The 25,986-nt window shown below is 40.1% G+C and overlaps 1 protein-coding gene and 2 long non-coding RNA genes across 4 annotated transcripts; 2 read left to right on the top strand and 1 right to left on the bottom strand.

Annotated features, from left to right (window-relative positions):
• The first annotated feature begins 1,425 nt into the window (after positions 1-1,425).
• LOC141799642 (hyaluronidase-1) lies at positions 1,426-20,017 on the top strand. 2 transcript variants are annotated; one of them, XM_074681939.1, is made up of 7 exons: positions 1,426-1,496; positions 10,195-10,857; positions 13,409-13,657; positions 13,796-13,942; positions 14,248-14,334; positions 14,502-14,696; positions 19,233-20,017. In XM_074681939.1, exons 2-7 carry the CDS (start codon positions 10,252-10,254, stop codon positions 19,608-19,610), a joined length of 1,662 nt encoding a protein of 553 aa, XP_074538040.1. In that variant the 5' UTR covers positions 1,426-1,496; positions 10,195-10,251; the 3' UTR covers positions 19,611-20,017. The 2 variants fall into 2 exon arrangements, with proteins under 2 accessions (XP_074538040.1, XP_074538041.1); XM_074681940.1 differs by having other exon boundaries at positions 1,452-1,530.
• On the bottom strand, positions 14,581-22,318 carry LOC141799643 (uncharacterized). Its single transcript, XR_012599247.1, has 3 exons — positions 22,264-22,318; positions 20,853-20,919; positions 14,581-14,654 (listed from the first exon to the last, which is right to left on the bottom strand). It is a non-coding gene; the product is annotated as an uncharacterized LOC141799643 (long non-coding RNA).
• Positions 22,319-22,742: 424 nt separating this feature from the next.
• Positions 22,743-23,437, top strand: LOC141799861 (uncharacterized). Its single transcript, XR_012599267.1, has 2 exons — positions 22,743-22,928; positions 23,040-23,437. It is a non-coding gene; the product is annotated as an uncharacterized LOC141799861 (long non-coding RNA).
• The last annotated feature ends 2,549 nt before the right edge of the window (positions 23,438-25,986 follow it).

The following is a 25,986-nucleotide window of genomic DNA, read 5'->3' as shown; positions in this document are numbered from 1 at the left end:
CCAACTGTGGGCGAGGCTTTACCTTTCTCAGCGTGTCTTCACCAGTTTACAATGCTAAAGATGTGTGGCTAATGTATGCTAAAATCTATTGACAGAGCCGACCCGTTCTGACCAGCAGCATTCAGTCATTAGCCAGTTTAGGCACAGACTAACCAGAGTTATTCAGCTGACATCTCCCACTGTGGTAGACAAAGTCATTACCTGTTCAACAGAAACTCAGCTGTCTCTGCGTCAGTCTTCAGTCCCAAATCCCTCTGCAGATTTCTCCAATATTCAGTCTCTGTTGGCACCTGTATCGCTTATAATACTTCCTTGCTTCAGCCTTTTCCTTGAAACTTTTTTGTTTTCTTTCCTTCACTGTGGAGGGTAACAGTGACAGCTTCCTGGTTTCGGTCTTCTCTGGCTCCATGATGCTTCGGTAGCTGAGCAGCTAGCTGACGTGAGAGGGGTAGTGGGGAAGGACTAGACGGGACCATGGGTATGATGGTGCAAAGCGAGGGAGACAGGGGATTGGATGGACTCACAGACCAATCTGAATTGCGCATGCCATGCGCTGTTCAGATTGGTCAACTAGTATGCAGCTTTGCAGCAGATATACTGAATGGATTTTTTTCCTTCTTTCTGGTCTTTACATCGTGTAGATTGGACCATAGGACCATAAGCCCTATAAACGGTATTATTAAGATGTACAAAGCTTCCAAATCATAGACCATAACTTTAAGAGTCAGTCATGGTGTGGATTGGAGTGCAATAAATCTTAGGGTAGGTTTTGACACCAAGGATTCATGCATACTTTATGGCCCATTAAAGACAGACATATTTACTGGCCACATTGCAAAGAGCTCTTTCAAATGGGGTGGTTGAGAGATCAATGGGCAAGAGAAAATTTGCCAGATGTACCAAACTTTAACTTGAAACCACTTTCCAGCGAACGGCTAATGATGAAAGTGAGATTTTTTAAGCTAACAGTAGCTGTTGTCCCACATAGCTTTCAGGATTTTAAATAAGTTGGTTAAAATTGATGAAGGGGCAGATTTTTAAGCAGTTCCTAACTGAATATTTTCTTGTCAGTATTCAGAACGAGTGAAAAACTGAATGTCTTCTCTGAACCCTGAAATTCATTGAGCTCTTGTAACAGTTTTCAACATTATAGCTGCATTTAGAGCTTAACTCTGGGCTTAATGACAAAGGACAAAGGCCACTGTCTAATTATGTTCATGTGTTTAAAATAGCTTTCATTACAGCGATGTTGTTAACATACGGTATTTAAGTTCTGCCTCAGAGAAGTCACACACAGTTCATGTGTCAGCAGTCATCAGTGTGTTACTTATTAAAGTTGAGTACACACCCACACAGGTGTTTTCACTTGAGCCTGATTAGCCCTCCTCTCAGGACTGCGTGGGTGTCTACAGATGACACTTGTTTGACAGCTCTATCCTGTTTGTTAGCGGCATCGTTTCTTTTTCAAGCAAAGCTCCTCCCACCTGACGCCTGACGTAAGATCTAATCAGACGCTTTTGTTCAAAACGGGTGAGGGCGTGCAGAGCCTTTAATCAAGAAATAATGCTTACATGTTTTCTTTTCTCCTCTTAATGATGATGTAGAGTCTATTTGTTCAAACACAGGAAATCTTTGTTTTGTTTTGTTTGTTTTCCCAGCAGCTCTTAGTTTATACCACACATCTATCAAAGTGTGAAATAGTGCGAAAATCCTCTTTTTAATGACTTGTGAGGCATGCAGCTATGTGCTGTTGCTAGCAAGTAATTGAAGGACATTTTTTAACAAAATATGACAAGTGAGGAAAAAAAGCTGTGAAGAAGGAATGCCGTAGCCCTTTTTTAAGACCAAATAAAAACGTTTTTTTTTTTAAAGTGTACATAAAACAGACTGCCTCCAAACACTGAACTTTGGATTATGTGGTAGTTTGTTATTGAAATGTGCTCAATTTAAAGGCTACAGTTGCAATATTAGGGAGATACATGTGCTTTTCAATGTGTTGGACAGACTAATTTATTCTGAAGAACAATGTTTTCCCTCTCCCTCTGTAGGCTTTGGAGTCAAAGCAATCAAAAAGAGAAGCACAAAGCAAAGACATGAACTGTAATATGGTGTAAGGAGGCAGAGAATGAGTCTTGGTTTGCGTGATTCTCAGCTAATGGTACCAATGCTTGAAAATAGGGCTAAAACAATTAGTTTTAATTATGCCAACTATTAAAACTAATTGATGCAAAATTTAAAAAGTCAACGCATCATATCATTGTTTTTATTGTTTTTAACCGAGGATGAAATCGAATACCAGGAAGTTAATGCTCATCTGTAACTTCAGTTCAGTGCATGAGGCGCTGTGTTATTGAATAATTACATGGAAAAGATTGCTAAATTCATACATGAGGAATATTGATGAGGAAATATCGCCATGGCCCAGACAGCACTTTCACAGATGGAAGCTCTGCATCTGTAGCTTGGACAGCCTGACAGCTCCCGGTGTTAAGCACCTGATAGTGTGATTTAGAGAAATAAAAGTTTGCTCACGTTTGCTCTCCATTGCAGTCAGATTTTTAGGATTTGAGTCACAAACTAGTTTTAAAACTCCCATAACTTTTTAAAAGTGAGGATGTTAGGGCTCACACTGCACCAGTCCAACTGGCAACATTCATGAGCGCTTGTAGAGAAAAGAAAATGAAACTTTAAGATGCTATGAGGAGGATCTGTCTTAATTAGCATGCCTCGCCACCTTCTGGCCAGGAGTCTCATGACTTTTAGTTAAACGTGTTTTTGTTTTGGAATTAAAAGGAGATCAGATCAAAGCAAATTTTCTTTGTTCAAGTCAACTTTTTACTGGATGCAACACGCTGAGGTAAGGAATTCATCTCTGTGCTGTCTGTGCTGTACAAGACTTAAGTTTAGACTTCGAATACTGCAGAAAAACAAGACTTAAAGCCATAAATATGAGCAGCTTGGGGAAACTCTGCCTGCCAACACAACACCCCTCTACTAACCAGCCATTTTCACCTTTAAAAACTCTCACATTATCCTCAACATTCAGCTCTTCACACTGAGCCACAATAAACAGCATTATATAGTTCTTCCTCTTCTCATCATCTCACATCTTGTGCTGCCCACAAACAAATGGAGAGTCCCTCAGTGTCACAGTGGAACAAAACTCTATATTAGGTGTATATACTTCAGCCGGCCAAATAGGTCCCTAATCACTCCTATTATTAGCAACTGCTTTCCTGTTGGGAGATTTCCTCGACTGCCTGTCTGTTACATGAGCAGAGCTTTATTGCAGTAAATTGATTCTACTCCCTCATTTTGTATCTGACGGTGCGGGAAGGGAAGGGGAAAAAAGGAAGCAAGGAAGAAAAAATCAGTTTTAACACAGGAAACATGTCCCTCGATTCTTCAAATTAAACACAATGGTGATTCCAGTATCTTTTCTGTTTCACATGTTTTCCAGCAAAAAGACAAGGTTTAAAATTTTGACTAATACCTGAACTCTGGGAGATATAGTCTGCACAGTAATTCCTCTCAGGCTGGACATACTGTATCTGGGACAGAAAATACTTTATTTATTCCCAAAGGGAAATTCAGAGTCATAGCAGTGGTACAAGAAAGTGTATGGCACACAATTTCTAAGAATATACAAATAGAGTAATACAATAAGTGTCAACCAGAAAAAAATATCCATTAGAGACGACAGGTTGGCCATCGTTCTCCTGTCAGCTTCCTCCTGGACTTCTTTCAGCAGTCTGTTCAGTCTCACTCTCCTGTATCCTGTCTGCTCTCAGCAGGTGTAATCCTTCCAATGGGGTGTTTGTTAGCTCCAGTAGTTACGTCTGTGAATGTGGCAGAGTTACCATGGCTAGTTCATCGGTCTTATTGGAGATATATCTTATATTCTTCATCTCGATGGATGGAAGGATAGGTTGATGTCTTCTTGGCTTGTACTGCAGTACCAGCACATCATCCTTGCCTCCGTCTTTTCAGCTTGTGGGGAACATCGGGCATAGCACCAGTTAGCAACAACCTGCTTCAAGCTGCTAAAAGCTGATCTTGCATCTAAGCGATGGATCTCCAGACACACGGAAAAGAAACTAGAAAAGACATCCACCAAGCATATTGTGATTGTCACGCAACACTTTAGTCCTACTTTAATGTTATACTCCCTTTCAGCAGACTGTCTGCTATAATTTGGTGTTTTTTTTCCTGACAGTGTTGAAAATGATTATGACCCAGTACATATTTCATATTGCCAGATGTTAGTATCCAGAATATTGCCAGGATCTGGATTGTACTTTTGCATCTGTCAGAAATGATGGTGAACTTGTATTGTATTGTCTTGCAAAGCAATCTGACCATTTATGCTGGAGTTATATACACATATGGTGAAAACGGCCCTATCTCACAATGTTAAAGAATATTTTTTTAAAAATCCTGGATCCATATGGTGATCCGGATCACCTCCAAAATTTGATCACTTCTTCCTTATTCCATTTTGAACATTTCCTGAAAATTTCATCAAGATTCGTTTCTTTGTTTTTGAGTTATGTTGTTCACAGACAAACAAAGTCTCCCAAAAACATCACTTCCTTGGTGGAGGTAATAACACCACAGACATTAACATTTTGGTGTCATTGGACAAAAAAATGAGCCACAATAAGTAATGACAGGCTGCCTTTTCAAAGATAAAGATAAGAAAAAAAAGGGGGGGGGGTTGATCTCAGCAACAGTGTTGCTGCATTAACGCAGATGAACTGAATGGAATCCTGTTTGATTATTATGGATCAATGGAAAAGTGGGTTATCCCAGAATCAAGGGTTTACAGTTCAATCCCAGCCCCAGCAATCCTATGCCCAACTAAACCCCACAAAGTCAGTGCTGTGTAAATGCATGTCTATGTTAATACATACTGATGATGATGTACTGATGATGCCATCAGTCAATGAATGTAGAGTAAATGGGTGAATTTGATGAGTGGAAAAGCACTTTTAGTGTCAGACAGACTAGCACCAGTGCTACATCACAGAGTCTTCCGCTGACACTGAGGTGTTTCCCCCAATGTGAGACGCATCAAATATTCAACAGAAGAAGAACCGTGTCCGAGCACAAAGGGCCGTAATGTGCTGCGTATTGTGTAGGCTGTTGATCAGCTCAAAGAGAGATCAAGGCAAACAGGCAGTGATGAAACAGCTAAGCAACAATGCAACAAAAATGGCCCAGTATGAAAGCTATTTGATTTCTAACAAGTGTTTGCACAGCATAAATCAACTTAAAAATGAAATAAACCAATGAAAAATCTATTTTTAACAAAATAACAATCTCCTCTGTTAGTTCCAAACAGCTTTTTTCAAATACTTTGATGTAAAATAATGAAGAGATAGTCATTAAATGTAAAGTTCACTCAGGAAAGTCAAACTAAAACCCTCGATTTTTTACACGATTAAGCTACAAGTTTAAGATATTTTTATTTTTTCAAATAGTTGAAGTAGAACCAGAGTATTACTGTTATTGAGTGAATACTGTGCATTTCGAAATGACTCTCCAGGCTTCCAGTGTTTTTCTAAACCAGTTAAGAAGCTGCTGGAAAATAAGTGACAGAGTTTAAAAGGATAAGTACACCTTAATAATTGTTCTAGTGTGTTAATTCTCAAGTTCCTGAAGGCAGGAACAAGCTGGAAGTTTCGCCTTTCCAGAAGGGCGAGGGCACTATTGTATTAATTTTTGTTGTTTGTTTTAAACTCATTCTCATTAAAGCCTCAGAGGCTGTGTTCACACAGCAGTTAAAAGTGACCTGAATCTGTGTCTTTTTTGCTCAATTGTGACCCATACCTGCTTTGTTCCTGACAGTGTGAACAGCACAAGTCAAATTGTCAAATCAGTTTTGGCCAGTCTCAAACATGGAACTGAATCAAATACATATTCAGTTCATCAGATTAAGTTTAATCAGATTTTTTAAAAGCCATAGCGTTACGAACACCCAGGTTGCATTTTATGCTGCTTTGACATCATTCTGAAGCTCTGCGCTGCACCTAACCTCCAGTCCAGATGGTGGCAGTAATACACCAATAAGTTGGTTTGACAACCGCCAACAAACCTTATAGAAGAAGAAGAAGTTCTTTGACAAGGACAAAAACACAGGCAGTAGCTCAAAGACTTTTTTTACACAACCCACTCACAAATTTGCTGGCTGCCTCCACACACTGTTATTGACGTAAGACCGCAAATGAGACTACCAGCTGCCACCACAGTCGTAAGCACTGCTCAGTGCGTGACGTCATTATCGTTCAACTGAACCTGTGGGTCACTTCAGGAGTGTGAGCTGTTCATGTCCCAGACAGCTCATATTAAAAAATGTAATTTCAACAACCAAACAAGAAATCAGATTTGAGCGTAAAGGCCTGCAGGGTGAACATAGCCTATACGCATCTTCCTGTTGTGTTGATTTTGGCGCTCTCCGTGTGGAGTAACTTTGGCTATGCTCACACTGCAGTTCAAAGTAACATGAATCTGACTTTTGTGTCAAATGTGACCCAGATCTGCTTTATTTTTGGCAGTCTGAACAGCACAAATCACATTAAATCAGACATTTTGGAATCAGATTCAGGCCAATTTCAAATACTGAATCAGACACGTATCATTTTGAATGTGACCGCAGTCTGAATGTTTAATGTGACTTTGACCTCATTTTGGGGCAGAAGTCATGCTCAATGAACCCAAACATGGAAGAAATCGGAGATGGAGTGGGGAGGGGTGGAGAAAGAAGTGCACAGAGAGAAGCGAAAGTGAAACTAAAGTGTGTGTTTGTGTTCGTTGTTGTGGAGAGCTGGGAGAGAAACAGGTGAGGACCGTACAGGCAGCAAAGCAAGCTCAAATAAGCAACTACACTTAAGAAAACAAGCCAGAAAACCCGGGGCCATGTTTGTTTGTGTCAACACTGTTCTGGGTGTGACGTTATTAATGTTCAACTGAGCATGTGGGCCACTTCGGAGTCATGAGCTGTTCACATCACAGTTCACTTAAATGACCAAAACGCAAAATCAGATTTGAGCAGGAAATCAGGATTAAACATTAAGGACTGCAGTGTGAATGTAGCCTTTGATTATTTGGTCTTTTTCAATTAATTTTGTTTCTTACAGATGAAATCTCATCCTGCGTTACTTAACTGCTAAAAATAGCACTCACTAGAAGTGTCTGTCTACTAAAAAATAAATCATTGCTCTTTTTTTTTTGTAGGTAAACAAGAAGCATTAATACTTTCAGCCTTTTTTGTAGGCAATTAGAAAATCCACGCTAGCATGTTACCAAAGCTAATGCAAATCCTGGGTATGGCTGCTTTTTAAGGATACTTCAGGGTAAATTTTTCTCTTTTTTCTGATACTCAGTGCAAAATCAATTTCAAATATTGCAAACGTACTAAAATTTTGATTTTAAAAAAAAAACAATACAAAAAAACAAACAAACAAACAAACCCAGAAGAAATAAATAAAGAAAAACAGGTTTACATTATATTATATTGTATTATAAATATTTTTTGTCTTTTGGCTTTGTGTCTTATCACATGTTGGCATACTCATTTCTTTAGCATGTAGAAAAAAAAATGAAATTAAGATTTTCTCAAAGAAAAATAATACAAAGGTAAGAAAATTCATGCTGTTTTTAAAGGTATTTATTTTTCATCCACTGTGGTATAGAGTAACAAGGTAAACTGTCAGGTTGTTACTTCTGTTAAGCACATTAATTCAATGAGAATCTGTCATGAGAATTCATGAGAATCTGTGCCAGTAGATTTTCTTTGTTTTGGTAACAAATGCAGAATGTTTGTTTTCCAAAGATGTGATGACTGGTTTAACATGCCAGCAGTTGTAATTTTTTCGATATAATCTTCAACGCCGTGCATAATCTGTAACCACCGCTGTATTCTACATCACTGAGCATATAAAATATCCACTACAGTGTACTAGCTTCATCCATGATTCAAGAGACCCTGGAGAAATCCATATCTGACACTGATTTCACTACACCCACTTAAAACTGAGGATGAGAGGGATGGTAGTGATGATACAAAAAAAAAAACTCTACAAAGGATTTTGAGCATTTTAAATGAGAAACCCCAGTGACAAAACATAGAGCAGCTCAGTAACAGAGAAAAAGCTGAGAGGGAGGAGAGAAGAAAGACTCTAGTTTGTAGGAATCCATCAGGACAATAACAAGGTTTTGTTAGTGAAGGGCTGACGTACAAACAGCTGCTATCTGAAACATCTGAACCATGCCACCACAGCAGCCTAACAACTCTTATTGGTGCAGACTTGCTTTTAACTAATCCTGAAGTTTTGGTTGTCCCAAGACATCTGCATATTTGAATGAAATGTATTGAAGAGACCAATTTCCCACCTTTTTTTTCTCTCTAACTTTATTTTGATCAAAATGTATGCAGCATGTGTTAAACCTGATGAGTGTCCAGTTGCTCTATCAGCTGTATCAAACTCTACCTTTCTTTAATTTACACCACACACAAGGCTTCACTTTTCTTTAGGAGAGCAGTAAATAGATTAAAACATTTAGACCCACAGAGGACTGTGATTTTCTTTAGAGTGCATTGAAATTATAATGGTCAGTTATTTGCTCAGTGACCTGTTGATTGCAACTTGTTGTTCACTGTAAGGCAATGAATGATAGGTCTTGTAAATAACACTCTTTTACCAACAGGCTGATCAAGAAGCTGCTTGTCATCAGTAAAATTCAGTTAAAGAAAGAAAGAAAGAGAGATAGAAACTGTGGGTTTGATAATCTAACTTTATCACAAATATGCAGCAGATATGGTCAGTCCTTTTCTTTTCTTCACATCTAAATGCAGCCAGTTTACTGTTGCAATCAATATCTAAATTATATGACAAAATCATCTGAGCACAGTGTCTTTATCACAGCAGCTGCCTAACATTTTTAATCCATCTTAACATACTGCAGCCACAGTCAGCAGGAAGCAGTAGATACTGAGTTATAGTGACCGAAGATGGTAACTCAAGTATGTTCATTTTGGCTATAGAATACAGGTTATATTTACTTAATATGAACCTAACCCTTTGCATTTTATTTATTGTTGCTAATTATGTATTTAAAAACTTCTTAAAGGGGCTGTGAGGAGTATCCAAGTGATCTTGAAAAAGTCTCTCTTCTAAATATCTGCTTGATCCACAACTTTAAACAAGATCATCAGCGCCAAAATAGTAACATATTTTGAAGTTGATATTCTCTAAGTTGTTTTCTTTAAATTCCTAAATGCTACTTCTTAGTTTCTTGATTGGGTAAGACAGGACCTGATTGATTTACAACACAACTAAGTTTCTATGACAACATCACGCCAGCTGACAACGTTTAGAGAGAAGAGAGATCTGTGTTTTTCTCTGCTAAAAACAATTTCTGTGATTAATTTTGTAGTAGTGGTGGACTCTGGAGCCTAACTGTCAGACAGAAAAAGAACAGAAGAGCAGAAGAAAGATAAACAGGAGAGAGCTAGAGCGCGAGCTTGAGGCTAAAACATGAGTTAAAGGCTAAAAGGGCTAATCTGTTTGTGCTAATGCTGTTTCCAACCCACAGTCAGCAGTTATTCTGCAGTGGTCTGTTTAAACTTGAGAGTCTATCAATAAAATGAAGAGTGAGGTTATTTTAGCTCTGGTAGGACATAACCAGGATTCACTAACGTAACGTGTTATAAATGCGTTAGTGTGCTTTACAGCAGTGTGGTGATTTAATTGTGACCTGCCAGGTTACAGCAGATGTAAAAAACTTTAAGTAAACTCTGGTAGAATGCATGAAATGGCAACATCTATGTTAAATATTGTACATGTTCCCTCTATAACTAAAACAAATTAAATAAAACATATAAAATACAGCCGGCTCCTAAACTATGGTACAAACTGACAAAGTTTGCTTGTTGTCACGTTTCAAACTGTGGCGCTAACTGTTGATAAATACCTTACCTTGTCGTGTTGTATCAGGTAAAAAGTTGTATTGAACAAAGAAAAGTAGAGTTAAAAAGAAGATCTGATCTCCATTTATCTTTCCAAACAAACACACACCTTGTTAAGAAGCATGTGATCAGGACAGTTTGCTCTCATTTCAAGCCAAAGGTGTTGCAGCAATTCATTTCAGAGAGACAGAGAGACAATGGGTTGACTTCTGTGTGTTTTTCAGGAACATGATTGGCTCTGAGAGCCTGAAGAGGTGAGAGCCAGAGAAGTGGCTGCTTCAATGGCGTGGACCAAGTCATGGTCGCATCAAGACCCAAAGCCAAGACCAAAATGGACACCCCACAATCTCAGGACTCAAACCGCTGTTTCATCTAACAGTCGTCAAGCCCAGCGTCCGTTTCTGCTGCCCCTCTTTCTCCTGATCACTGCCTTTGCTGATATGGTTTCTGCTGGTCCACCTCAGTTAGCTCGCCCCCCTCTCCTCTCAGGACAGCCTTTCATCATCTTCTGGGGCATCCCTGACTCTTCCTGCTCGGGTCGGCCTGATCTCAGGACTTTTGGGATCGAACGAGAGGGCAGGGTGGCCATCTTTTACGAGGACACACTTGGAAATTATCCGTATTTTGCCGACAAAGACACGCCGATCAATGGGGGTCTACCGCAGAACACAAAGCTGGACAACCACATCCAGAAGACACAACAGGACTTGGACACGGCTTTACCTGCCCCAAGGTACCTGGGGCTAGGGGTGCTGCGCTGGGCTGAGTGGATCCCTCAGTGGTCGAGGAACCGAGAGAAGCAGGCCATGTATCTGGAGGCATCGAGGAAGCTGCTGAAGGCTTTCTTTCCTAACTGGACCCCAGAGGAGGTGGAGAAGTGGTCAAAGGTGAATAAAGTTTAAAGCAAGGGTGATGAAATGCTTGGTAGAGTGGAAGGAGGTGTACTAGAAGACTGCTACTGCAGAAAAGTAAGAAGGCTGTGGGGAGTAAGGGTGGAGATGAAGTGGAAAACAAGCTGTTGGCAGGGGTCAGAGTGGGCAACAATGTTTCAAATGTTCCTTTTTCAGTTTGGAGAAAAAGTTCATGGCAAATGCTTTATACCACCAGTATTTCATCTAGAAACACCAAAATGTTACCAGATGATATCAGAGCTAAAGGAGGTGCTTGAGTATGGCAAGGGAGAGAAAAAGTGATAAAACTGTATGAAAGCCATGAGAGCAGAAAAATCAGACAGTGAATTCAGTCTGTTTGTAAGGATATCTTCACACAAAGGTAAAGTATTTGAAAGTGATTTTCTACCATAAATATTTTTAAGATGCACTTGCATAAAAGAGAAAACTTATAAAAACGTGAAGTGAAGTCAGAACAGACAAACTCTGCTGATGCACACAAGAAAATACAACAAATTGAAATACAATATATATATATACACACACACACACACACACACACACACACACACACACACACACACACACACACACACACACACACAAATGACCTTGACAACAATAGCCCACCTTTGCATTCACAGGTCCAAAGGGCTCTAAGCATGCATCACTTTCACATTGGCATAAGGATGTTTGGGCGTTTCTGGTCACCTGAAGAAAGAGTAGAAAGTCACAGTAGACTGTTATGATAGAAGAAAGAAGGGGGAAGAAAGAAGAATTAAATAAGGTGTTCCCTGGTGTTGTATAAAGTGTCTGTCAATGATCGAAGGAGAATTGTCACTAGCACTAACACTAGCTTGTCTGAGCTAGAAGACTTGCTTCTGTGTTTTCAGGTATGACTCTGTCCTGCTTCAGGTTAATTAACTTTCAAGTAAGTTTAACAGTGTTAATACCTCTCACTTCATGTGTTTGAATTTTTATTTAAAGGTAGGGTCTGCAAGAATTTTCGAGATTTGTTAGTAAAACCAACATTGAAACTGGGCTGCTCCTCTTTGGTTCAGTGCCAGCAGCAGCACACACCTACAGCCTCCGACCGAACACACTCACTAGCCCAGAAACCACCTGTAGCATTGTGTTTCTTTGTGGGAGAGACTCCAGAGCTGTGCACCTGACTTAGCATGTTAGCACAAACTAATCACTGGTATTTGATACATACCTGGTTAGCAGAAAGCTAACTCATGTCACTTTTCATCCTGTGCTGCTCTCCTAGTTCCTGAAAGCAAGTGAAAGTGGAGCCAAGCTTGATCCTTGTTTAGTAAAAAGCTTTATCTGTTTGGAGTTTTATTTCACTTTGGTTCTTACTTCCTCCGTGATATGTCCACTATACAGAGCGCTTAGACTATTACCAACACATAAAGTCACTCATGCACTGGGCACTCTGTGATTGGCTGATGTAACCATGCTTACTCTCTGCCCGGAAACATCCCAGAACAACCAAAACATCAACATAGAAACAGCAGAGGAGGGGTTTGAGGCAGACACAGGCACTGACACACATGTATGGAGGCCTGTAGGAGACAATTGAGCAGGATTATTCCAGTAAAAGATGACATTCTATTTTTAGCAAATCCTGCAGACTCTACTTTTAAATTTCAGGTAAGAGCAGGGCTACAAATGAGATCTCTAGAAGAGCCCACTAATACATTACCCTCTTGCAGGAGATTCCTATTCCATACATTCAACATCTCAGAATGTACCAAAAACAATATTAAAACCTAGCGCTAACTTGATGCTAATGTAAATACCAAACTGCATTGATATGCTAGACGTCAGCACACATTGCAAAAACTTTTGCTTTTTTAAAGAATTTCTACTTTATCACTGAACGCATAGACAAATGTTTATTACTATTTAATAAGAGATTCCTTTGTTACATTCAACACGTGAGATAGATCTTCTATACTTCACAGCAGTGGAGTCTGGAAGAGCTGTCCTCCCATCTTTGAAAGGACACTCACCTACATTTACATGTGCAGGAACATGTACATCATGTCTGGAGCAGTAGGGTATAAATAGAAACAGAAATATGAAAAAAAATGCTATAAAAACAAAAAAATGATACAAAATGGTATCACACAGTAGCACAGCACACTACAGTAACCAGAAGTTTACATCAATGCTGACATTTAACAGGAAACACGTCACGCTCGCCTGTTCATAGGGTCTATGAGAGCAGCTGTCTAAGTTAAAAAAGTGACATACACCTCAGTGGACCTCTTCACTTCACAACCTCTTAAAAAACCTTGCAGTCCCTAAAAGACTTCTCATGTTTAACTGAAATACGACTGACGTAATAAGGTGCGACTGTTGCAGCGTCACCCTTGGTGTTAGAGCTGTTGAAAATTGACTGCTGAGCTGTTAACTAACCCCTCAAACTCTCACACTCTGTAGAGCTGTTTTCACAGGAGAATCAGCCCGGTGGCGTTTGTGCACCATCTTGAAATGCTGCTCCTGAGGACTGACAGCTGATCTATTGATCTTGTCACAGGTGGATTTTGAGGCAGCGGCTCAGTCAGTAATGATGGAAACTCTCCGGGAGCTCAGAAGATTAAGGCCCAAAGCGTTATGGGGTGTCTCCCCATACCCCAGCTGCTACAACGGCGATCCTGCCCAGACCGTGTTAGCCAATTACACCGGCCAGTGCCCTGCCGCAGAGAAGGCCCTTAACAATGAGCTTCTGTGGCTGTGGAAACGATGCTCGGCCCTCTTCCCTCTCCTCACCCTGGAGAAGATGCAGGTGTGTAGTTTGAAACTAACACACCTACTTTGTTATTGTGTTTGCACTTTACTTTCAGCCTGACTGATTTTTTCTCTGCATCTAAAAATAAATGACACTGCTGTAATCGGTCTGAACATCAAAAAATCTGTCCCCCAGGGTGGAACATACGGAGGAAGGCTGTCTTTGTCCAGTGAAATCAGAGAAGCACTAAGAGTGTCTTCTCTGACTCGGGCAGAGTTTGAAATTCCTGTATTTCCACTGGTGAAAAGTGTGTATGCCTCAACAAACACTTTCCTGTCACAGGTGAGAGATCAACACCTTATTCTTTTTATAACAGCAGGATGGATCAATGCTAAAGCTGACCAGGCGGGAAAAAGGACAAAAATAGGTTAATGTCAAAGCTTGGCTCAGATAACTTTCTGGTTCTTATGTTTTGTATAATTTTATTTGCAAACTAACAATTTCAGAGGGTGAGGTGTGTTATTTTCCAGCACCTGGGGGTAAAGCATTTGTATGCTATCATAAGGAGTAGAACACCATGAGCTAAAAAAAGATCAGGCTGTGTCCCGACTTTTTTATAGCTTCTTTTGACATCTTTCTTCCTTCAGGCAGACCTGGTGAGCACCATAGGAGAGAGTGCTGCCATGGGAACAGCAGGGGTTGTCATCTGGGAGAGAAGTGAGACGAAGACAGAGGTACATAACTATACACGGAAAGTGCATGATGTCTGAAAGCTTATTCAGCCACTGATTGTTAGAGATGAGGATTTTTACCTTAAAGTGGATCCCAGAAGATTGAATATTACATTCCATGAGCACATGCATTCCTCTGTTTTACTTGAATGTCTGTGTCTGTTTGGCAGAGAGAGTGTCAGGACCTGGCAGACTTCATTAGTAAGGTCCTGGGACCCTACTCCCTCAATGTAACCACAGCGACTGCACTCTGCTCAGCCTCCCTGTGCCAGGGGAAAGGCCGATGTGTCCGACAAAATCCAGGGAGCTCTGCATACCTCCACCTGCCACCACCATCGGAAGTGGTGGAGAAGACGACAGAAAAAGTGAGTGTGTAAAATGGTTACATTTTTTTTTTTTTTTGTAAAATAAAAAAAAAAGAAATGGATGTCATTTAGCCAGGCTTAAAGTGAGGTCACCAAAAAAAGAAGTTGCCTGGTGGCTGGCTGCAGTACAGGTCAAAAACTCTTCCCCCCAAGTCTTATAACTTCTTGACTACCTCCCGACATATTTTACAGTCACCGAAAAAAATACACAAGAAAGGCAGCTGTCAATCATCATTAAACGTGATGTAAAACTGCATTTTTAACCTCTTATAACTACTGAAAATAAAACTCTTCAGGAAAAAGAGGAGTTGAATACAAGGCAGCCAAATGATATCTTCAAAATCACCACAACAATCGGACATGAGAAATATTTCTTCATGGTGTATTAATTTTTTAAAGTTTGACCACAGCTCATCTGGAATGACAGGGGAGGCGGAGTTTCTGACCTATACTGCAGCTAGCCACCAGGGGGAGCAGTTTTTGTGGTGACCTCACTTTGAGCTGAGCAAGGTGATTTTTTTTTTTTTTTTTTTTTTTTGCAGTCTTTGGTTGTGACTTGAAGATATTTTTTTGGTGGCCTTGTGTTCAAGTTCTCTTTTTTTCTGAAGTTTTGTTTTCATTAGTAATAAGAGGTTAAAAATCAGGGTTTTACATCACTTTTAACAATGATTGACAGCTGCCGATCTTGTGTATTTTTTTTTAAGGGATTGTAAAATATGTCCGGAGGGAGTGTCAAGAAGAGATAAGCCCCTTAAAAGAAAAGAAAGAATTATTTTTGTCACCTGGCTCCACTCAGATTCTCTCTGAGTCTGTCACAGCTGCACATTGGCAGGGCCATTTTGGCTATAAATCGTACAATGGTAAAATCAGGAGCCATGTTGTCCCTTCTGTATTCAATCTATAGTCAGTGTATAATTAGTTCCATCTAATATTGCTAATAGGTGAGTGATACAGACAACAGGGCTGCAGAGTTCAAAGTTCCTAAACCTGATAGCGAGGGCTTTGCCAGATGGCAGCATCTGGGACAGTCCAAGGGTTGACATGGCATGGGATCTCTGGAGATACTGTGAGCTTTGGCAACAAACCCTCCACTGTAAGTTTTTTAGTCTGGAGAGAAACTCAGACTCTTTGGTACCATCTCTTTTGACAGCTTGAAAACCTCTGCAGAGTAGTTCAAGAGAAGTTCCCATACCAGGTGGGGTTTCATTTAGTTGGGAAGTTGTCAGCTGTGCCTCCGTGGAAAGCTTGTAGGATCTTAGGCCTCATGCCAAACTTTGCGAGCCACCTGAGCTGAAAGAGGCTTTGCTCGCCACATGGACGGTCACTCATCCTAGATGAGGACCTGAATGATGAGGATGCACAGGAGTAGGAATGGGTATCTACAACCAGTTCCTGTTAAGAGTCAAATGGTTCGATCCATTGACATCATTGGCTTTTGTGCTTTATGATCCCCTTGTTGATTCCTAGCACTACGCTGGAGCAGCTAGACCTTACGTCGACGGGCTTCGCATCAATCACACTAAGATAATGGCGGAAAGATCAAAGCGATAGATAGCTTGGTTTCACTTTATCAAAAAGGACACTAACAACACAAGGTCAAACAGCAACCTCCGGTATAAAAACATGAGATAATGCTGAAGTGCTATAATCTGCTGTTGCTTGAGAGTTTGCTTGAGGCTGGCTCCAGAAGTACCAGAAGTCACACACACATAATGTCAAAAAAAAAAAAAAAAAAAAGCAAAAGTAAACATATTTACAGCCTAGTTCAAAAAACACATCCTGTATGAATTGTTAATGTTCCTATCAGCACACACTGTACAGGGTGGTGAATCGTTTTCTAACTTGGCGGTTTAGAGGATATTAAGATTCCAAGTTTGCCCAATCAGTAGGCACAGCTCAGCTCAAATGAATGATGGGCAGCCTATAGCTGTTCATGTGGAGACTCAAACCCCACCCCACTTCTAATATGGCCGATTTGCTTCAAAAATCAGAGCTACTCCAGGAAGAACCGATAAGGGCACTGGTATCAGTAAAATCTTAAAATACACATCCCTACACAGGAGGTGAAGAGTGACTCCCTCCACATCAGATTTGTGGATACTGACAGGTTCAAGTAACTTAAGAGTCAAATAGTCACTTTCACATTTTAAGTCATTTTAAATCAACTACTTATGACACAAGGTTCAGTTTTTTATGTATTTTCAAAGAAAAAAAAACTTGAAAAATGATTATTTCAAGAAGGCAGCAAAATAAGGGATGTGGGTGGCAATATCACGAGATTGTTGAACTCAGTACAGAAAAAGGAACTTGTCTTGTCTTGTCCTTGGTCTAAGACAGAGGTCGCCAACCAGTTGATCGCGATCCACTGATCGATCTTTGAAGCTTCCCTGGTAGATCTTGGAAATAATAGAAAAATGAATCACTGCTCATCATACATTTGGGAGCTCCGCCCCATTGCTCACACATTATAGACAAATGCGGACCATGGCTGTAAAAGTTGCTTGAGGAAATTGGATCTGTGCTTCCTATGATCATTTACCAGTGTTTACAGATGCGCTATCATCCACCTCTCTGTTTTCTATGCTGTAATGATTCACATCATATCTCAAGTATCCAGAGAGTCCTGAAGAAAACTTCAATTCTACACTTTGTCCAGATTCATAATATTCAGAAGCAGAAGTTCCCTCTGTCACTCTGTGCAAGTTATATTTGATGTAACCTTTTTCTTAATCAGTTTGTGGATACTGTAATGAAGAGTGCTGCGCTCCGGCATTCGTGTGTATTTCTCATCAGCTGATTGTTAATCCTCGTGCTCTATCTTTCCTCTCATTGTTTAAAGAACAACAGAGGAGTTTTCCTCCAGCGTTTGGTGATCAAACCTGAAAGTCTGTCAGCTCTTATATCACACTGTTACTGAGTGTCTCTGTGCAGGGGTGTGTCCAGACTTTCAGACTGGGGTGGCTCAATGGGGGCAGGATGTGCACACTTACAAGTTGTCACCGTTTATCTTATTTAACTTTACTCTCCACTTTAAGAACTATGAATAACTATAATTGTATAGATATTCAAACCCAGTTTGTGGTTTTAGTATAAAACTGTTTTATACATAATGTGCGTCAGCCAGTCTATTATTTCAAAGCAGAGCTTTCAAGACTAAATTGATCAGATAAACCTTTGAATTACTACAAAAGGGACATTTAAAGCAGTAATGGCAAGAACATATTTTATGAAATGCTGTGTGCAACAATCCTTATTACTCAATTAATCTCCATATTAATTTGATAGACACACAGTCACAGGCAGACAAATCAAAGAACAAAAGTCATCTTATTGTCAGCCACCCTACTGACTGTCTCTGACTGGCTGTTTGTAGCTATGAGCCAGACTTCAAGGCCCTCACAGATATATTCAGTCACAGCCATCTCACTAACACGTGTCTTTTATATGTTTTGAAGTGATGCTGCTTTGACATGTAACAGATGGTAACATCAGGTAACTAAATGGCACTGATTGAGAATTTATTAAACAGATGTTTAAGTTACATTTTCTCATGATATAAAAGGTAAAGTTGTCAGATCCAAAGAGTTTTAACAGGTAAACAAAACAGCTTAGAACACCTAAATATGAGGGACTCCAGTATTATTCATACATCCAGGCTCATTAAAGCTGGAAATACATAATGTGTTTTTCATTTTTCCTCAAGCCTTCAATAGGTAGATCTTGCTTTCAAGCTAGTTGGGTAAAGGGATCTTGGGCTCAAAAAGGTTGGTGACCTCTGGTCTAAGAAAAGACAACAATGTGAAACTAGATTTCTATCTTTGTATAAAGTCAGACACTAGAAGATGAATTTCAGCCAATATAGTAGGCACTACTAGTGTAGTAGGGGGGTTGGAAAACAGCCATAAACTTGTTTTGAGCTTCTGGCACCCCAGGTGCTGCCAAACAGGTGCTGCTCAGGCGCCTGATTGGCAGCACCTGTGAGCATGGGCCCTGCTACAGTGGTCAGTAGGTGTCTGCTCCAAGGGTTGGTATGCCACGTTTGACTGATCATGATAGGACAACTTCAAGCTGGTGTTCTGCAAAACTAAGTTGTGGTAATATTTGGAGTGTGGTGGTGAGGGCGGCATCTCCCCCATTGGAAAAACAAGGCTTGTTGTCATTGGAGACAGTCTGATTTTCAGTCTTTAAGTTTTATTTTGGATGATTTTGCAGTGCGTTTCAGATTGATTGCCTGATCAACTTCACTTTTTTCTGCTTCTCTGGAGTTGCACGAGCCCCGAGTACATACAAATACACTTTCACATGGAACTACTTTTGTTGTTCTGTGTAAACAGCCAGAAACAAAGCAATGCGTTTATGAGTCATGAGAGAAGGGGGGGCTCAATTGCATGGGGATCTTTTATGTGAGAGCAGAAAGGAAAACAGTAGCTGAGCAGCAGCAGAGATACTGTTGAATATGAGCCACGTGTTCTGCACTTCTGTGACACAGTATGTGGGAATCATTTCATGTTTTTCTGAACATTATTTTTCCATCAGGCTGATGCAGCAAAAGCAACAGATCAACCGGACACAGACACTAAGCCTGCTGAACCAGACCCAGCTGAGCTCTGGAAGAAGGACTTCCAGTGCCAATGGTACAAGACTGCAGACAAGGAAGTGTCAGACCTGCAGTCCCCAAAAGACGGGGCATCTATCATTGGCACAATAAAGGAAACCAGAGGGACTGCAGCTCCTTCTAATGCGGCTTCTACATCTAAAGATGCCTCTATGACTGACTTAACTGGAGACAGTTCACCTGGAAGCTCAACGCCTTTACTCGAGGCAGGCACAGATGGTGGAGCAAACCCACCGAGTGCCCCAAACCTGACTGTTCTGCTGCTTCTGGTGGCTGCGAGTCTATTCCTACAACCTTAAAACGTAAACAGACCACCTCTAAGGTCGGGGTTATCTCTGCAAGATGAGCCTTTCAGAAGTGCCCACAAGCAAAACACAGGATCTCAGTTGGCTGCAGGCGCTCAGCTCTGCGGTTGACCATAAATCACTTCATGTGCCAAGAGACAGAGGTACAAGCTGGTCAAGGTAAGAAGTACAAGCTATGAGAGGAGAGGAATGACACTTTAAATTATGAATGAACTATCGGGGCTGGGATGGTCTGGTTGAAAGGCAGCCTCAGTACACCAAGAGCAGGATTTCATCCAGCTCTCACTTTTTCTTTGCACATTTTGTTTGTTGTGTTCTTGTCAGTGCTTTGTTGTTTGAGGATGTGTTTCTACATTTCAAGATCTTATGTGCTCAGGGTTGCTCCTGTTTATAGTTCATATGCTGAGGTAAAAGGCTGGGTCAGCAAACAGATTAGAAATAAATAAAAGTTGTTTTGAAAAGATGATCAAGGTTGTGGTTTCTGAAGGTGGTGTATTCTACATAAATGCTGTGAGCTTCCAATCACTGGGAAAAATGATAGCTGTCAGCTTTTGCCTTGAGACATCACATTTTGTCAAAAACTCTATACTTGACACACAACACAAATGAGTATATGTCTGCACTGAACTGCAGGACACATTCTGAGCTCTCTAGCGCCCTCTGCCTGTGTCACTGTGAAACTTCAAAATCAACATCATTATTTCAAGAGCTAAGCTGATGTCTAAGTTATTCAATTTAAGACATATATCAGTTTCCTGCTGTGAAAAAAATGTTGTCTGGTCTCACACCAGCTTGTGTTTGGAGTGTTAACTGTGACTTGAATATTTTATTTAAAAACAAAACAAAACAAAAACAAGGTCATCAAAGAAACTCTGAAGGAATTTATTTGGTTAAAATCCTCACAGGATGAAAGCCCCGAGTTGATGAGTACTCATATACTTTATTTAATCTTACTCCATGACATGACAACCAGTCTTAGTTTAAGCATCTCCATTAGATGTACTCCTTCTCTCAGTCCAAGATGAAAATATTCTAGTTTCAGTCATTTTTTTGTTGTTTCAGTCTAGTTTCAATATAAGGCAACTCAAAACATCTCAGCCCAGTTTCAGTCAATATGAACAATTTGACTAAATATAATATAGGAAGATAGTCTCCCTCTTTAAACTAATCAAACAAGCTGGAATCAACAAAGCAACATTTTACTCTCTGAACTTGTGTAACACCTGAATTTCTTACCTTAGTTGGATAATTTAGCCTCGATGTTCCCACAATGCAATGCTGCAGTGCTGTCCTTGTTGATCAGCTAAGTTGAAAAAGTGCATTACACAGAGAATATTGGTGATACAAAGAAGTGTTACGCAAGCTGTGTCAAAAAAAAAGAAAAGAAACAAAAAAAAAAAAAAAAAAAAAACTGCAAAGTTTTTAATTTGTTAGACTCAGAATATAGAACAGAATAAAGTCACTTTATTGATCCTAAACTGGGAAATTGTGGTGTTACAGCAGCAATCATCAGAGCCAGTAGAACAATAAATTTTATACATAAACATTCAAAATATAACAAGTAGGACTGTAAGAGATATATAAATATATCACCAAATTTTAATTAACATATCTACTGGTTTTAAAATGAGAAATTGAATAAAACATTAATTTGAACATGTTGGTTGAATTTAAGAAATTTGCAAATAGCTTGTTAAGTTGAAAGGTGATGTTTGTCAAATAAAACACAGTGCTGACAGAGGGAAATATGTAATAATAGTAGAGAGGCAGAGCAGGCTGCTAGTGTTTAAATATAAATATAATGAGATGTAGAATGAACACTTGAAAAGAGTAGTGAACGAGAGGTCCTTAACTGGGTCTGTGCTGAGAGAGACAGGCTGGACAGACTTTCAGTTCACCGATCTCCTCACTGGATTATTATCTAAAAAAGTTTTTTTCCTTTTAAAAATGACTGTAAAGGTGTGCTGTATCACTTAAAAGCACATCAACAAACATGGATCTCTTGCACCAATAAAATGATCTCTTTTTTTTCCCAATACCCCACCTGATTAAGTTTAGATTAACCCTTTCAGGCTCATATTAAGTTTAAGTAACAGAAAAAAAAAATCTGATATTTGGGGGAAAATATCATATGGGGTAGTTATATACAATTCTGACTTTTTTTCTAAGAGAGACCTTCACGTGCAATGCATTCTGGGATGTTGCAACATTGGAATAAAGCTACCTCTAGGGCAAAACCCAGAGGAGATCAAATCTACTAATTGGCGTGTACTGTATCTTTATATATTCAGGATTCATCTTCTGCAGTTTTGGTTTCAAATTAATGGAGGTTGGTCGTGAAACTACATGAAATTGATGCCTTGAAAATGTGTTTCAGTGAAACCGAAGGAGGCAGCCATGTTAAAAGTTACACAGCTCTGCCAATTGGTGGGATAGTGGGAAACTGTTTGTTGTTAATGCACAACTAAGTTCTAAGCTCTAACCTTCTGAGAAAAAAAAGGCTCATAAAATGTGGATGTGGAGTAATTAGGTAACTAGTAATTAAATAATGAAAAAAAAAGTAGCCTAATTATCTATTCTTACATGGTACTAATATTATGCTAATCAATATTACGATAACAAGAGGATCCTTGGAAAGATGTCTCACCTGAAAGGAGTCCATGGTCAGTGTTTCCCAATCCTGGTCCTGGGGCCCCCCTGCCCTGCATGTTTTAGATGTTTCCCCACTCCAACACACCTGATTTAAATGAATGGCTCGTTATCAGGCTAGAGCAGAGCTCTATGACGAGCTGATCATTTGAATCAGGTGTGCTGGAGTCAGAACATAAAAAAAACATGCAGGGCAGGGGTCCTCCAGGACCAGGGTTGAGAAACACTGGTCTAAGGGGTTCGAGAACCACTGTTCTATTCACAAACTCCAATAAATGTAATCTTTTATACAACACTATTAATACATGAGGCATGAAGGGTAACACGAGACACACTTGTTGCTGCAGATCAGTGGTTTCCAAACTTTCCTAACCCAGGGCCCACTTTCAAGCCTGAAAAACCACTGCAGACCCACCTCCAACCCCATAAATACAGAAGGCATATAAATGTTCTTAGAGCACTTTTCATCATGGAAGATTTGCAGTGATTAGGCCTGTCTGTGGAGTCTCCCTGCTCTCCTCTGCAGTGTTGTGGGCGGTGCCCACTCATTCTCACTCTCCAGCCACTGCTTCACCTGCACACCTGGCACTCGTTGGGCTGATCAGGAGGCTGCTTTCAAGCTCTGCTGCTGCAGGGCTCAGATGCCAGAGAATTCCTGCTGCTGTGGGTATTTTGGCTGTATCTTTAGCATTCTGAGCATTTTGAAAGTTGAGATTTACTTTTTGTTGCCTTCTGCTAAAGACTTACCCTCTTTGTCCTCTCTTCTTCCTTCAGTGCCTCCTCAAGCCTCCTGCACCTCAGCCCAGCCTCCTCCACAGTGCCCCCTCTCACTGAATACTTACCTGCTCTTGCCTTCCTGCCTGGATCCCTTTCACCCTTTGGATTTTGGATTTGCACAACATTACGAGTGTTAATAAAATGCCTTTAACTGCTTCCTGCATCTGCCTGCTTTTGGGTTCTACCAAACAACTGGAGGTTCACCACAACAAGACTGAACACAAAGGACTGAGCTGAATATCTTGATAATGTGATCCCACTGCAAAGTAGTCCAGCCAATAACAAAAAAAGTTCCTGTTACTCAGTTGCTCGTCACATGTTGAACTATCTAAGGAAAAATAAAACAAAATAATGAAAAGATTATTTAAACATTTTAATATCCATGTTTTTGCCATTTAATACACTGATCAGTATATTTTTAATCCTATATAATTACACCCACTCACACACAAAAATCAGACTATGAAAATTATTTGGCAGCCCAATTGCAATATCTTTGCAGCCCACAGGTTGGGAATCACTACTGTAGACGATCAATAAAATAAACATTTTGCTCTTTGGCTGACTAAACCAGTTCCAGCAGCACATTTGACAGTCAGATAAGATGCAAGATGGACATACAACAGATTTGAAATTCTGTTGGTCAGCTGTTAATATTTCAGAAATGTTTTTTGTTTACAAAAAAAAAAAAAATCGGTCAGAATTTGTTTGTCAATGATAGTCCTTTTTCTTTTTTAGCTCAACATCACTTCATCTCTATCACGGTCATTTTTTAGTTTTTCAAGATCAGGACTTAGCAACAAATGATTTCATCCCAGAGCTGCAGAAACATGAAACACAAAAAGGCTCAACTTACCACATCAGTGTGGGGAACAGCATCATGTCAACTCATAGGCTGTTTTCCAAACCTCCTCAAACATACTACATGTAAATGTAGTATGTAGTAGGCACTGCAGACTGCCTACTGCTTCTGCATGTAGTATGTAGTATGACTGTTCTGTTGGGTCTGTTTTGTAGTATACTACTCATGTTTTCAGTTTCACAAAGGGAAGCTACAGGTGATGGGCATTTAAGTTTTTTTGTTAATCATATCACAGCTGAATCATCATATTTGATTTTTAACCCTGCCCCGAAAATTATATTGTTTACTAAAAAACAAATCTGAAAGGGGTTTTTATTTTTACATCTGATGGAAAAAAACGTTCTATAAAATCCTTGTATGGTTTAAAAAGAGAATTTCTGGTTTTTATGGGCTCTTTTATAACTGGAAATAACACGATTTATGTGTGTTTCTTTTTCATCACTTCACTTCTATCTCACAGACAGTCAAATGTTAGTGTTGTTGTGTTGTAATTATAACGTCCACTCATTCCAGTAGATGGTGGAACAAACAGCGTTAGCACCGTGCATTGTGGGAAACAGTAGGATTTTGCATGTTTTCACCAAGCGGCAACCTCCGGTCTGGGAATATAAGACAATGCGGAAGTGCTAAAATCTGCTGTTTCTCCAATGTTCGCTTCAGGCTGGCTCTGGAAGTACCGGAAGTCACGGACACACCAAGCCAAAAAAAAGCCGTTTTCAAAGCAGGATTAACATATTTACAGCCTGGTTCAAAAAACGTCTCCTGTCTGAGTCTCAAATTTTACTATCAGCACACACTGTACAGGGGGTGAATTTTTTTTTAACTTGGCTGTTCAGAGGATCGCAAGCTCCCCAAATAAGAGGCTCAGCTGAGGGTCACGTGACCGACAGGCGCCCTATAGCTGTATGCAAAACCTTTGCCACTACCAATATGGCCGTGATAGCAAATGTGCTTCATCTACCATTTCAGAAACAGGCAGGCGACGTCAGGGAGACTACGTCCATGTTTTATTCAGTCTATGGTTTTCACATAATGCTTACTACATACTGAATTTCAGACAAAATAGTAGGCACTACTAGTGTAGTAGGTGGTTTGGAAAACAGCCATAGGCTCAGTATCTTGGTGTCACATATAAAATAGCTTTGTTTTCCTGACAGAACAAGAACTATTCACCAGTTTAGCTAGGAAAACGAGTTTTGTTATCTTGAAAGGAGACTAACAAGTTGAGATCTCTTGAACAAAACAAAACAAAACAAAATGAAACAAAACAAGTAAGTGCTGGTTCAAACAATAAATGGAGTAAATAAAACACAAGCATATGTATGATTGATTAACTGACAACTGGCATGTTTAGCCTCTTGTAGGTAAGTCTTGTTTTTATTAAAGGTCCCATATCATGCTCCTTTTCTGCAGTTTAATATGGATCATTGATGTCTTCATGAAATGGTAGTAACATGTTTTGGTCCAAAAAGCCAATAAATCAAGCACAGCAGCATTGTTTCCAGGCTCTCATAGCCCCTCTGTTCAGAACGCTCTGATTTAGTGGGCGTGACCTTCATATGTAAATGAGCCACTGCTGATACCGCCCAGCTCTTCAGCGTCACTGAGAGCGGCGCCACGAGCTCCGAGTGCACAATGTTTAGAAAACAGCCAAGCTCGTTTACCGTAACATTACAGGCTAAAACAACAGGCTAACTGCAGCTAAAGTTAGCATCCTGAAGCTAACACAGAGACAGGGGGGCACTGAGGAAAAGCTCTTACATCTGCTCTACAGCACACAGCATTTAAAATACTCACATTTCCAGGGTCCCAGGTTGCTCTGTTGTACTGTCCAAAGTTGGAAAAGCAGTCGGCTGTGAAGTGACTAGCACACACATGCACAGTTTTACTGAGTGTAGCTGGCACATTTCCTTAATAAATGAACTCTAGCCACTTAGTCTTGTCTTCTTCTGAGATAGGAAGCTTGTGCGTGGAACTATGTGGTTGTTTACAGCCAAAAACAGCCACACTCCTCTCCCCGCTGTTAAAGAGATTTCTCTCCAGATATGGGGAGAGGAGTGGGCGGGGAGGGGGTTAGGGGGT

This window comes from Halichoeres trimaculatus, unplaced genomic scaffold (genome assembly GCF_033239565.1).
Source record: "Halichoeres trimaculatus isolate MK-OKI-2021-1 unplaced genomic scaffold, fHalTri1.1 fHalTri1_scaffold_11, whole genome shotgun sequence".
Lineage (NCBI taxonomy): Eukaryota > Metazoa > Chordata > Actinopteri > Labriformes > Labridae > Halichoeres > Halichoeres trimaculatus.
This window is presented reverse-complemented; position numbering and strand designations above follow the sequence as displayed.